At 42.4% G+C, this 15,276-nt stretch overlaps 1 protein-coding gene across 1 annotated transcript in view; it reads left to right on the top strand.

Moving 5' to 3' along the window:
• The window catches only part of ERBB4 (erb-b2 receptor tyrosine kinase 4), a 981,920-nt gene that overhangs the window by 678,185 nt on the left and 288,459 nt on the right, over window positions 1-15,276 (top strand). The window contains exon 4 of the mRNA XM_044978382.1: window positions 991-1,125. Coding sequence (XP_044834317.1) covers window positions 991-1,125 — 135 coding nt within the window. The remainder of the gene's footprint in view (window positions 1-990; window positions 1,126-15,276) is intronic.

Below are 15,276 nucleotides of genomic sequence, written 5' to 3'. Positions count from 1 at the left end.
TTCCCGAGACTTTGCCTCCCGCACCAGCCTTTGTGTGCGGAGGAGGGACAAGCCCGTGCCGGGAGGGAGGCTGGATTTTAGGGCAGAGGAGCAGCCGAGCGCTGCATCTCTGATTGCAGAGCCGGGGGGCCCAGCCAGCGGCGGCGGGGGGGGGGTGTCCTGCTTCGCGCGAGCCCTGCGAGCTGCCCAGGTCCCGATCGGGGCCGCTGGGCCCGGGACAGGCGCTGCGATTTCCCCGTGTCTCCGTGCAGCGCGGGCGGGCTGGGTCAGGAGCTCGGGGGCCGGGCAGGACAGTCCCGCGGGCCGGATGTGGCCCGCGGGCCGTAGTTTGCCCACCCCTGCTCTAGAGGATTTAACCTGAGAGTTGGCAAGTCATGCATAGAACCATCTCTTATCAGCAGAGAATAGAATGAAGATAACCATTCAGATATACCGCATGGCAGTGTAATCACAGAAAGTGCTTTTCAATGCTGATGACACATGCACCAAATTCTACCTGTTCTAAATAAGAGAATTCCTATCTTCCCACTGCCAGTAAGACCATTTAGTTCATATGTTTTTAATTACATTTACAGCATGGGATGGTGCGTGTCTGATTCAGACTAGAAGAGCGTACCATTTCATTATTTTAGCTCAACAAAATCTTGGACATTTCCACCCCCCCAAATAAATGAGTAGACTAGAACAGCAGGCATTGTTCTCACAAACTCATCTGGAGACTGTCAAATCCCTTTGTATGACTGGTGTAAAGAGCTTGTACTGTAATCTGTGGCTATCTTCATTGGGACTCTTTTGCGTGTAAATAGATGGTTTCAGTTTTCAAATTCTGCTAGCTGTTTCCCCTTCAATTTTCAGAGAGTTACAAGGGATTTTAGCCATAATACTCGCATTTGAAATCAATGTTCCTTCCCCACCCCTAGAAGCAGTGGTATATTTAATCAGCTGTACATCTCAATGCTGAAGAATTTGTTGTCTTCCTCTTTGATACAGAAATACTGAATGGAGGGGTATACGTTGGCCAGAACAAGTTTCTTTGCTACGCCGACACCATTCATTGGCAGGATATCGTGCGTAACCCACGGGCTTCCAACTTCACTTTGGTTCCAACAAATGGCAGTTCAGGATGTAAGTATTGGTTTTATTTCCAGCCTTGTAGAGAGCACATCATGACATAATATAAATGCAGTCCCAGGTATTCCATGGATCCTGCTTTAGAAGACTGTTAGCAAATTCTCCTTCCTTACTATCCGTTCTTTACAAATTCATTGACTCCTTTGGAAAAATGTTTTGTCTAGAGGCGATTCTTTTTACATGTGTATTTTCTCTATTTTTTTTCTTTCCTATTTATTTCTAGAGATGCTGGTGTGAAGACAGGATCTGTATTGTTAGGATTTCTTTGCTCCTGCTGCTTATTCTCTGCCTTAAGTCACAATCCCCTGTTTGTGACATCATAATTAGTTGCTGTAGTAATTATGGTACCAAGACAGGGTTATTATTACTTTAGATGAGAAATGAACTGTTTTCATCTATAGTTCCAGCAATACAAAGGACACGCAGGAAAAAGAAGATACAGAGTAACCAAGTGTTTTTAAACAGAATGTTTCCCTCTTTCCTAGAAATTGAGTATGTGTAGAATTGGATTAACCAGTTGACATATTCCTCCAGCACTAAGGAATCATTAATCAATAATATTTTTTGGGAAAAAGAGACATATTTCTCAGTACCACTATTATTCCCCCATGCTATAGTAATAATATGAAACCTAATGTGCAGAGGCGGTAGTGGAACAGTAGTGCTAGGGTGCAAATGGTATGTAATGGGGCAAATTACATTCAGAATAGAGTATGATTTTGTAACCCAATGCCCCTGGGTAGGCTGTCTTCTGCAGGGATTGAACCTGGCACCTCTGAATGTAAATGTATGAGACCTGAGAGAGCCCTGCCACAAACCCCAGTATCAGGGTTTGCTGAAGGTTTCAAGAGGCAGAGCTGGAGCCCATATATTTCTGTAGGGAAATTGAGCAATGGGGACAGGCTACTGTCTCTTAGGCAGTCTCCAAGGACTATCTAAATTATACCAATGGCCCTGCTAGCCTCTGCAGCAGCTCCACATTGGATAGGAGCAAAGGAGGCTTAAAGGTAAAAGTGCAGAACAAAACTGCACCCTGGGCAACGAGAACCACAGGATTTGTGCCCATATTCATAAAGAAGAATCCATTTTGAACACATGTACCTGTTCTTCACACCATAATAGCTTATATAGCGCTAAGAGTGAGATGGCCTTTCCTTGTCTGTCTTCTCTCCCAACCGGAAAAAAGAGAACACAACTGTTTGAAATACAGGGATCAAGTCTCATAGGCAGCTGTGAGCATTCATTTCCTCCAGGAGCCTGTCAGATTTCATTGTTCCTGCATCCTCCAACTCAGGAGCTGATCAACAGCTTCTGCCTCCCAGCAGGCACCTTTATTTGTCTCTGATTTATACAGCTACAGTAGTGGCACTTAAAAAGTTCATTCCATTTTGTTAGAGAATTCCCCACTGATCTTCCCCATTTTAAGTATAAGGAATCAAATCAGTATAACCTTTTGAAATAGAAAGAACCTCTTAAGAATGACCCACTGCAACAAGCAGCAGACTTAATTGCAATTTTTCTCGTTTTGATTTTGTTTTCTTTTTTTGTTTTTGTTTGGTTTGGTTTGGTTTTTGCATTTGTCTCGGAAAATCAACAACAACAAAAATGCAAATAATGAGATGTTTAAGGATGGATTTTTCAGTATGCCCACTGAAGTTTATGAGAGTTTTACCATTGACTTCATTGTAAGCAGAGCTAGGCCAATGCCAAGCTCTTATGGAAATCTCATCCTAAATTAATGTAGCAATCATTATTAACACCCTCAGGACAAAAGAATGAAAATACACAGGCCTACTGCTTTATGTCTTTAACTTCTGTTTGCTTTACTTTTGAAATTTTAACACAGGAAAGAGCCCACACGTGACCATAGGATGCATGTATATTAGTTACAAATGTAATCTAACTAGTGTTGTTTTATTAATGAAATGCATGAGCAATGTTATATAACAGCTTCATAAAGACCTCCACACGGGAACACATTTTAATATATTTTTCTCCATGTCTGGCCCATGTAGAGTTAGCTGTATTTTTCAAAAATATAAAATTCTATGTACAATAAATACAGATTCTATCCAAATTAAACACAGGAGTAATATAAATATTTGATCTACCGGGGAAAGCTAAATCACCTCTATCTACACATTGTGCATAGGTAGGAAACTAAACCCCACTGTATTAAAAAAAAATAGCTAAAATGGGATGACAAAATGTACCGAGGCTTTTGGAGACATCAGAGCAAATGACAGCTTCTTGAAACTTGTTGAAATATTATTCAGGTTCCACGTGCGGGCGTCACCCTTTTCAAATAGCTGCAATTCAGTAATTGTATACAAAAAAGCCTTCAAATCAAATCACTCAAAGAAATGGGAGAACGTTATTACCGCCTGTCAAGAGTTAGGGGAAAGTGAATATGTTACCTTGGTACTTTACAAAAGACTTAATACAAGTTGTTTGTGCTGATACTGAAAGGACTTGGTAAAATGATTTGAACATTGAATATGACCCTCGGAGTAGAAGTCTGTACAGAAGTGCAGAAGATGAGGCATAAAAGGGACCCCCTTTTGATTTAGGGGTCACTCTTATCCACTGGTAACGTACCCAGCCAGACCAACCTGAGCTGGGGGTTATCCCAGTCAAATGTATGCTGAGTATTTCAGAAAGACTTAGATCCTTTTTTACATAGATTCTTTGGGTGTATTGGGATTATCTGTTTATGGATACAAGATGATTGTACTGTTTTATGTGAATTTGTCTGAAACTTCAGGTGCCTCTGAATCTTAGAAACTACACAGACCTTTATTAAGTGCATATAGGAAGTTATTAAATAAAGTTAATTAGTTGCAGTGGAAACATGTTAAGTAAAAAAGATGACCAGATAGAATCCTATGGGAGAAAGGGCGTGTTCCCTTTACTACCCCGAACTATCTGTTACAGAGCAGGGAAATAGCACACAGGAGAGCCACCTCATTTACTCTTGCAAGATCACACAGATATGACTACAAAACCTCGTTGTCAATGCTGACATAGCAGAGGCTGTTGTTAGATTCAACAGAGTCTGTGCAGATGTGTTACCTGTCTCCATTGCTACGAGATCATCAGCTATGGGGAGCGGTATTGTCTATATAGTGTGCTGGGCGGACATCTAAAACTAGACTGGAGGAATTGAGGACAACTGCTGTAACATACTTTGACTGGTTACTCCTACATCACCTCAGTACTGTTCCTCAGAGGGGGTGTATTAGACACTGGGTGATAATTGGCAAGGCTGTTAGTGCCAAGTGTTTGGTCTGGTCTCTGCATATTTAAGGGTTGCATTGCAAGCATCCTGTTTACCTACAGTGAGGTGTTATCAAGCCTCCTCAATAATGAACACAAAACCTCCCCGTTGCTCCTCACTGGCCATGGCTCCAGCTTGATACAAGGATCTCACAATTGCGACTTTTGGCCACCCCACCTACCGTCCCCAAGTCCCTGAATATACCCAAGATCTCCCTGAGCAGAACAGATTGAACTCAAGCAGACAGAGTAATGCATTTATAACCTCCTGACCTGACCCTGCATCCATGTGGACATGTAGAGATCACAGCCGCTGTCGACATTCCACAGCTGACGTCCTTGTTCCAGACTCCCGGTGCTGCTCTCCACCCAGGGAGTGGACCAGCTAACAAATCCTGAAGCACAATAGCACAAGTACAGGGGATATTTTCACTTGGAGCCCTCCCCTGCTGTCCCAAGGCATTCAGTGGAGTAGGATTAAGGAGAGAGAGCTGAATGAAATTAAAATGCTCTGAAGTGATACCAGTACCATGCTGCAGAGTTTGTGTCACTGTAGCTGCTCCGCTGCAGTTACTCCCGATTTCCATCAGTATTACGACAAAGCTGAGTTTGGCCCATGCGCTCTAGGAATAACTCTCCTTTGCTTTCCTCTCTGCAGCCTGGGCAATGGCTCTCATAGTTGTATCAGTGCTAAGAAGCCAGCTGCAAAGGCCAAAGCAGCTTAACCTATCTGGTAGCAATAGCGCCAGTAAATTAACACTAAGCGCTGCTGCTACTTTATGTCTTAGGTGCATTCTCATCCTATTTTCTCAACACATGCATGCAGAAAAACTCTTATTGAGGCTTTTCAATTACGTGGTTGGTGTTGGTACTGTTCTTAAGAAGAATACAACTAGTAGCTGCCAGCATTCTGCTGACTGTGCATCACTGAAATGTAATAAACTAATACTGCAACAGAGGACCAACCCTGCTTCACTGCTCCGGGTCTAAGGATGAGGATCCTTGTTCCGTGTTCTGATTTTTCCACTCAAATAATAGTATTTACCATTTTCAGTGGGTTTTTTTTTTCTTCGCAATACCTTTTTGTCTGAAACTTTACAAAATTATTATTATTTCAGGCATATTCTTCAATGTTAGCTAACCCTAGGGCAACATTTTTCTGGCCTGACACTTAAGGATGAGATTTTTCAAAAGTGCCCAATTGACATAGGAACAGAAGTCAGATATTCTTTCTTTGGCAGCTTCATGATATGGCAGCCCTTTTCCTACTTGTTTGTGTTTTTTCTTCTTCCCATATATCTAAGACGCCTATCAAAATTTCTGCTGTGTTCTTCAAGTCTGACTTAAGGACCTCTGTTGGAATTTTAACTGGAACTGGTGCCTTTCCACGTTTTTTTTTACCAATGAATAGCCCTCTCTACTTCTACTCTGGTTATAGGTCCTGGTTCAATGTCCAGATCTTCTCTTTCCTCTAGCTGGGGGATTGACCACTGGCTTGGCATTCAGTAGTTGATTAAAGTACTGCCTACATATGTTTAATTGTTCTGATGTCTTCATTGTTAAGTAGCACTCATTGTCTTGAACTGGTCAGCTGGCATTTGTTATTCTGCCTGACAACTGCCTAATGATGTTGTACAGAATCCTCATGTTATTTTGTGCTGCAGTAGTCTGTGCATCTGTTACCATTTTGCCTATAAAGTTTCATACGTCTTTCCTAGCCCCAGGGAGCCCTAGCTCCATGCATATTTTGCAGCGTGAGCAATTTTGCAGGATTTGACACAAAACTGGGTTAAACTCAGAAATTTGGAGTGGACAGAGCTTTGCTCTGAGATTTTGAATTTGTTTTAGCAAAGCTTGAAGGGTCCAAATTATTAGATTAACATAATTGTACATAGCAAATGGCATAAATTCAAGTAAATCAATACTGCATGTAAAAATACTGAAACTATCTGGATGCATACTCATACACACTAACTTTTTAGAAAGATTAAAATTGCTTTCCATTTTGTATTTTTTAAACTAGTAATGTTGTAATAAATTATTCAGGAACACTCCCCTACACAAGACAGCACTGAAGTTAGTGAAACTTAAACACATGCTAAAGTACAGTCATGACTTGAGGTTTATGGACCTGATTGAACGCTTATTGAAGTCAGTGAAATAATTTCCATTGAAGTCAATGAGTTTTAAATCAGGCTCCATATTAGTTGTGAAATAATCAAATTTTGGCAAAAATTTTCAAGCTGATTGAGTGTAACTGTATCTTCAGTGGTTTATTATACATAATGTTATGCTATTCTGTCATTGCTTTATCTACAGTAGAACCTGATAATGCACTTCATGTAACAAAGTAGAAAGCTTAGCATGGAGCTCAGAAGCAGTATTTTTTTACATTGTTTTATAGATTAGAAAAAAGATTACTCCCTATCTGCTTGTATTTGATCTGCGAGATCTATGTCGCATTAAAGGGAAACAATTAGATAAAAAAATCCTCCTGAGTTCTAATAATACCATCTTAGACTATTCATAGAATTGTAGATTTTAAGGTCAGAAGGCACCATTAGATTGTGAAGTCTGATTTCCTCTATATCACAAGCCATTAAAGTTCATCCTGTTACCCCGTATAGAGCCCAAACAATTGTGTTTTACTAAAGCATCTTTCTAAGCATCCAGTTCTGATTTGAAGACATCAGGAGATGGAGAATCCGTCACCTCCTAGGGTAGTTTATTCCCCTGGCTAATCACCTTCACCATTGATTGATTGATTGATTGTCTTTTTGTCTTTTTCTAATTTAAATATGTCTGGCTTTCACTTAGGGTGACCAGACAGCAAATGTGAAAAATCGGGACGGGGGTAGGGGGGTAATAGGAACCTATATAAGAAAAAGACCCAAAAATCAGGACTGTACTTATAAAATCGGGACATTTGGTCACCCTACTTTCACTTCCAGCCATTGAGTCTTGTTGTTCCTTTTTCTACAAGTTTAAAAAGCCCTTTAGTACCCAGTATTCTCTCCCCAGGAAGATACTTAGACACTGTAATCAAGTCACCTCCATCTTTTTGATAAGCTAAATAGATTGAGTTCCATAAGTCTCTCAATGTAAAGAATTATATCCAGCCCTTGAATAATTTTTGTGCTTATTCTTTGCACCCTCTCTAGTTTTTCAACATCCTTTTTAAAATGTGGCCACCAGAACTGTATGCAATATACTAATATTGGTCTCACCAACGCCGTATAGTGTAATAATCTCCCGACTCCTGTTTATACGTCTCCTTATACATCCAATGATTGCATTAGCCCTTTTTGCCACAGCATTATGCTAGGAGCTCACGTTCAGTTGTTTGTCCATTATGACCACTAAATCCTTTTCAAAGTCACCATTTTCCAGGATACAGTCCCGCAGGCTTTAAGCGCGGCCTGCATTCCTTGTGCCTAGATATATGACCTTGCATTTGGCCATTTGAAAATGGATTTTGTGTGAATGAGCCCAGCTTACCAAGTGGTGCAGATCGCTCTGTATGACTGCCCTGTCTTCATCGTTATTTACCACTCCACCAACTTTTCTGTCATCCGCAAATTTTATATTTACTTCTAGATCATTGATAAAAATATTGAATAGTGTTGGTCCTAAAACTTATCCCTGCTGAAGCCCGCTAGAAATGATGATGATTGTCCATTGTTAGCCACTTTTTGAGAGCTCGATTAGCCAGTTCTTAACATTTTACCTCGTATTTTACAAGGTCAGTTTTTTTGCACATTTATGTTTTTCTGTGTTTTGCACTTCAGTTTAAAAAATGAAAATAGGCTGGACAGTTTCACTGTTGTTTATAGTCCGTTTTATTTCCAGGTTTCTATTTACATATGAGTGCGAAGTTTGAGCTGCAGATGTTGCAGGGAAATGTGTTACTATTTTAAAAAAGAAACTGTATCCATTTATATTATATAGAAATATTATATATGGAAATATATTTTATTGAAGTCAGCTTTTGTGATAGCTTGTTTGTTCATCATCCTAGCTTTGGATCTAAGTTGCCTCCCCCCTTTAATTCTTCCAATCAGCCATAAAAAAAAATCAGATACATATTCAAGTGCACAACATTGGACATTTTATATGGTATTCCTTGGGATTTTATTAGTTAATATTTGCATAGTGCTTTGTAGGGGTAAAGTGCTGTGGCAGGAGCCTTCAGGGTAGGCCTCTTCCTCTTCTGAGCTGGGTGGCTCCCTTTTGAACTCTTCCTCATTTGGAGCATGCTCTGCAGGGCTGGTTGGGAGGAGTTACCTGGGCCCAGTCCTACCCTTTACCACTTCCAGCCCGCATGGGGTTGGCATACCCCCATCAAACCTTGTAATTCGTCACACAGCACAGCAACTCATTTCAATAGCAGCATGTCAGATATTAGGAAGGGGTCATTTTTACACACAACTAGCCTACGCAGAAATTTCGACTCAGATCCGCACCAAAGATGTTCCATTTTGTAATAAGCCTGGGGGAGCCCTGTGTTCAGAACAGTGTTGTAGCTCAACTCCTTGTAATCCAAGTCACTTCCTAGTACTCCTTGTATTATAAAATCCTAGTAATAGTAATGCTGTATTAATATATATACTTATGTTTTGGTCCTGCCCTAAGATATGTGCATACCTATCATGGACAGGTAACTATCCAAAGCATTGACCTATGGATTAAGTGAAGATAAACATTGAAAATTGCAGATGCACAGCTAACTCTCCTGAGAGGTACCTCCCTTGGTCCATAACAGCGTGCCATCAGATCTCAGTTAGGTGAAGTTTTACCCTGGAAAGTCATACCCTTACACACCAGTGGCTTGTCACTCCATCTGAAATGGATGCATGAGGAACACATTTCATAATTATTTCATCACGTAGAGTCAGTGCCCAAACACTGCCACCTGTACCAAGCCTGAACAGCTGGGCTTGGCACAGGGCAGAAGACTATTACGTGGGTTGGATGGATGAAGTAATCAAAGCCGAAGCATGGTTGCCAATATCTCAGCAGAGATGCCTCTCTCAATGCAAAATGGACACCGCTACCTAGAAGTTTCTTCTTGAAACCAGTGGATTCTTTCCTGTCAGAAGACAAAGCTCAAAATTATCTTTGTCCCTATTACTCAGCCTCTATGCAGGAGTCATGCAAAGCTACTCTGCTCACTTGCAAGCTTCCCCCCACCCTTCAAAGGAGCAGGATTTATCCCTAAATAAATAAATACAAATCACAATTAAAACTGAACAAAAATACATTAATATATGTGAAGCATTGCAATGGGTTACCTAGGGAGGTGGTGGAATCTCCTTCCTTAGAGATTTTTAAGGTCAGGCTTGACAAAGGCTTGGCTGGGATGATTTAGTTGGGGATTGGTCCTGCTTTGAGCAGGGGGTTGGACTAGATGACCTCCTGAGTTCCCTTCCAACCCTAATATTCTATGATTCTATGATATGTAGGCCGAGGAAAAGAAGGCAGTGCCTAATTCATACTTAAAGACAACTTTAAGACTAGCTAATATATCATTCCAGGTATACAGCTAAATTGGAAACTACCTACAGGGAAAATGACATTCCAGAAAAGTAGATGCTGAAGGCATTTGTTATTGCAGAGTTTGTTAAATTATAACCTTTCATTGAGGTGCATTACTTTAACTTGAATTAACATTTTAAATGTCTGTTTGGAGAACAGGGAAAGGGGCCTTCCCAGACAGGTGGTCTCTGTATAGAATGCAGTCATTGCGACAGGTGTCACTGTGCAAAGCTAATACCAGGAGCTGTTCTTTCACACAGAGCACCATGAATAACGACACTATCCTGTGAAAGCTCTTTCGATGCTGAATACACCTCAAGTGCTTGCAAAATTGCATTTTAACAGCAGTAATGCTTCCATGGATTTCTCAGCTGGGGAGCCCATTAAATCAGAGCTGAACAGAGAGCCAGTATTTTATGTTCTTAAAAATGTATATATATTTCCCCCTCTCCCTACAATTAAAGAATATCAGTTCAGAATATAGGCTGCAATTGAAAGAATAATAATACAGAAACAAAAACAATGTTTCTTGAGGCATGAATTTTTGCCAAGCCTTTGAGAACTAAAGGTGAGGGAAGAATGAAAAGTGGAAAATAGATCTGCTGTGCCCCTGGCCTTCAGTAAATGCAACTTAGAACCACGGTGAACACATTTTATGTTTGGGGCAGGACTGGCCTTAGTGAAAATGGCACTCTGGGTGAACTTTGTATTTTGGTGCCCTAGGCCCCTGTGGGCACGGCACCCTCCCCATTGAGCCTGACTCCTGTGGGTGCGCCCTGTTACCCCTGCCCGCCGTGGGCTCCCCCTTCATCCCTAACCCCTGTGCTCCCCTCCTGTGCCCCAACCCCTCCCCTTTGTCCTAACCCATGCATCCCCCCTCCCCGGTGCCCATAGGGGGAAACTGACCAGGATGTACGGAGCAGCTGGCATTGCTGCTCACTCACTCCCCCCGCCCCACTGAACACTGCTCCTCTGGGCACCTCTAGAGGGCGGGGGAGGGGCAAAGGGTGACATCAGGACTCACTGCATCTAGGTCACTTTCCCCACCTGGGCTGCGTAAGAGAAAGTCAGGAGAGCAGCAGCTCCTGATGCTCACCTCACCTCGCAGTCCAGGTCGGGAAAGTGATCTGGATGCACGGAGTGCTTAGTGCTTCTCGCTCCCCCCATCATACCCCCCCCCCCGGGAGGGGGTGCAGAGGAAAGTTGGGGAGGGTATAAGCAGTATCTGTGCATCTCTGCTTGTCCCTCTCCCCCATTCCTCTGCTGGGAGAAAGCAGGGAGAAATCTGGGCCCTCCCCCACGCGGCGCTCCCCTGCCAGCCAGGAGCAGCTGCTGACTCTATACTGGCAGGGTGCCCCTCTGCGCTATTGCACGGCGCCTCTTGACCATGGCACCCCGGGCAGTCATGCGTGTGACCCACCCCTAAGACCAGCCCTGGTTTGAGGTGTCAAACAGTGACAAGCTGAACTGGTTCAGTGAACAACAGGAACCTGTACATTCTTTTCTTTATTCAGACCACATGAATCTGGAAACTTGCTAAAAGCCTTATGCCAACATGCCCGGTTTTTGGGTGCTCAATATCAGTGGCGCTGGGCCAGTTTTTATAGTGGGGGTGCTGAAAGCCATTGAACAAACCTGTAAACCAGGTATGTGATGGAAACCACTTCAAGCCATGGGGTCCTAGCACCTTAAGCACCCTTAGGTCCAGCACCCTGCTCAATATAGACACACTGAAAAGGCCTGATTTTTTTCATTGTGCTGGTACTCAAAACTTGCTGAAAATCTGGTCCCTTTAACATCTAAGCATGTCCAAGTAAAAATAAATAAAAACGTACTTAGGTAACACAAATACAGTGGCCAATTTAAAGACAGTTTTTAATTTTTAAGCATGGAAATGGTTGAGGCTATTGTACCCAGAGATAAATATCTTGCAAAATCTTCCCTTTAATCCTTTGAGTGCTTTAGTATATTGTACATGATCCTACATGATACCACAGCCCAGTTTTGTTCTAACATCAGAAGAGTTTTTTCCCAAAGGAATCCTAGATAAAGATTATGATGTTTGAAAGAGGCTGAAGGGGGAATGAGATTCCAGTTGATTCAAGATGACGTTTAGTGCCCCTCAAAACTGAGGCACTGAAGATCACTAGTCACTTTTTGGCCAACAGTCTATGTTCAGCAGCCCATATAGGGTTCTGCCACCGCTTTTGGTTAGGGTGACCAGATGTCCCAATTTTATAGAGACAGTCCCAATTTTGGGGTCTTTTTCTTATATAGGCTCCTATCCCCGTCCCGATTTTTCACACTTGCTGTCTGGTCACCCTACTTTTGGTACTGTTGTCATAATTAAAATGTTGTAATTTAACAGCCATTTCCACAACTGGTACGAAAGTACAAGAGTTACTACTTAGTCCAAGATTAGAGAAATGATATAGTAATTCACATGCCACTAGGTGGCAGCTGTTGGTAAATGCTTTCCTTTTAATGGCAGTCTCTGTGTGCATATAATGTATTACTGCACACCACCTGTTTACCCGCAGACTGGCTGTTTAAAGAGTCTTTTACACAAGGGAGAAACTTTCAGCTTAAATACTTAGCAACTTCCTTCATCACAGTCACCAGTGTGTCTTGGAAGTAGGAAATAAACCCCAAATACTCAGAATATTAGAAATGATCTGATTGAATTGTGATTGGCATATTTAGAGTGAGTGGGTGGTTAAAATTGGTCTCTCTTGAGCAAGCTTCAGCTGCTTTAGCTGGCTGCCTTTGAAGGGCTGCTTGAGGAAGAGAAAAGAAAGGAAGCATTATAAAACCAGTCGCTAAATTGTATTGAGCAATTATCTTCTTGAAACTTCTGGGCAGGTGCATTCCTTTGAAGTGATCGATCTGTTAGTTCAACAGCGTGCCCTATCCCAGCCACTTCTTTTACTGACAGCATCTGGGTAGCACAGGTTTGATTTCATTCTGCCTACGTTCTTAGCACAAAGACAATAAGGAAGGGAGTTTTGGTTGGTGGTGTGTGTGTGAGAGAGAAATTTGACTTTCGCATATTAGGGGTACACAGCAGATGACCTTATAGTGGGCCGTTCCAGCCCAGATTCTTTCTGTGGCTTGCCTGAAAGAGAACCTTCACACCAGTACACTTGCGTTTTCTAGGCATATGTCACATAGGCTTGTTTGGCTGGACATCCTCAGAACGTGGGGTTGCCTCTATCACTCAAGGCTCGTGTTCTTTTGCTTTGGTGGTCATCCTGGCCTACTTTCTTTCAGTCCCAAACTTCTCCAATACACTCTATTAGAAAAGTTTCAGAGTAGCAGCCGTGTTAGTCTGTATCCGCAAAAAGAACAGGAGTACTTGTGGCACCTTAGAGACTAACAAATTTATTTGAGCATAAGCTTTCGTGGGCTACAGCCCACTTCTTTGGATGCATAGAATGGAACATATATTGAGGAGATATATGTACACATACAGAGAGCATGAAAAGGTGGGAGTTGTCTTACCTCTCAGAGTTCTCCGAAGAAGTGGGCTGTAGCCCACGAAAGCTTGTGCTCAAATAAATTTGTTAGTCTCTAAGGTGCCACAAGTACTCCTGTTCTCTTAGAAAAGTGCTCCTCTCATACCTTCCACTATTTGGAACAATGTGTTTGGATTTGGGAGAATGAAGCTTAGGGACTTTGGATGAGAGTTGTGGCTGACAGGCAGGGAAAAAAAATAGCTAAATAAGGAAGGGGAGGAACCTTCTGGCTTTCTTGTGTGTACTGTCTTTAATTCCTCACTTGAGACTTCTGGTTCTGTCAGGAAGGACTCCATATTCAAGTCCTCCTGGACCAGTCTTCAAACAAGCTCTGACTTCTCAAAATCTTGTTTCTATTTGTTACCCAGCATTCCTGTCGGGAACTAGCTTATGCTTGGCAAAATATAATTCCCAGTCAACTTTAGGAATATCACAATAATCTGCATGTTAGGTGACCTGATTACAGAGGTGAAGCTCTTAGACCTCTAATAGATAAGATAATGACTTCTAGGCTCTCAACAAAGGTAACATCAATCAGCACAATGACATGTGGAAAAATTCCCATGTCTGCATGACAAACTCACTATGAGTCTCCAAGAAGGTATGATCAAAATGCGCAGGTCAACTCACTCTATGCAAGCCATTGTTATAGATGGCTACTTATCACTGTGATCCAGTACTCATCAAAATCAACACTTCCCGTTGACTTCTGTGGGTGCTGAACTGGACCTAACTTTCTCCCTCTCACTCCTAAGGAAGCAAATGAGATGTTGACCTCACTTCATTTTATCTGAAGAAGATTGTAAAATATGTCTCAGTGTTATGCTAACGTCATCCTTGCTCTTTCTCCTCCTCCTGAAAATAGGTTGTTAAAGAGACATTACTAAAGACTTCAGCCAGCCAGGCTTCCCCACTGGGGATTCTTCTTTTCTCCAGCAGCTTCTCTGTTCTAGCAACGATACCTTTTTCCTCACCGGGTGGAGTTTTTTTCAGTGGTACCTTACTTGCCTTACATTTCCCCTCATCTTCAGTTAATTTATGCCTGGCAGGGTTTTGACTCACCCTTTCCTGTTTCCCCTCAGCACTGATAGGGCTCTAAAAATTCCCCTTCACCACCAGTAAATATTTAGCCTCCGCCATTTAATGAACGGAAGGAAGAAATGCTACTCCATCTAATATGGAGAAATAGCAGTAAGAAAAGGCTCTTGTACCAATTTTATTCCACCTAGGATCTTTTACCAGGTTACAAATTCCTTGAGTATTTCCACTTATTCCTGCCATTCTGTGTCCTCTTTCTAAATCTTCTGCTTTCCTTTCTTTCCTTTAGCATATTACCCCTTCTCCCTATTTCTAGCTAGTTTCAGCAGACAGCCTAAGATCCTAAATGGATGTGAAGACTGAACTGCTTTCTGTGATGGTTCCTCATATTCAGGAGGTCCGCTGGTAACGTGGATTCGGCGTCCCCGCTGCCGAATTACTGCCGAAGCCACGGGACCGGCGGACCTCCCACAGGCGCGCCGCCGAAAGCTGCCTAACTGCCGCCCTCATGGCAACTGTCAGGCCGCCCCCCGCAACTTGCCGCCCCAGGCACATGCTTGGCACGCTGGTGCCTGGAGCCACCCCTGCTTCTGGTAGAGCAATTCCAAATGGGTGCCACATCTCAACATTGGAGGTGGTAATACATTGCAAAAAGTGACCAGTTTGCTTTATTTGTCATTTATGGTTCCAGGTTACTCCTTGTTCACAAGATGACCACCTATTTGTTTCTGAACATGTTTGTGAATCCTGAAAGTTCCATCAGTTTTAGCAGGAATGATTA

This window comes from Mauremys mutica, chromosome 10 (genome assembly GCF_020497125.1).
Source record: "Mauremys mutica isolate MM-2020 ecotype Southern chromosome 10, ASM2049712v1, whole genome shotgun sequence".
NCBI classification, from domain to species: domain Eukaryota; kingdom Metazoa; phylum Chordata; order Testudines; family Geoemydidae; genus Mauremys; species Mauremys mutica.
Note: the sequence above shows the minus strand (reverse complement) of the source record. Positions and strands in the feature narration are given on the sequence as shown.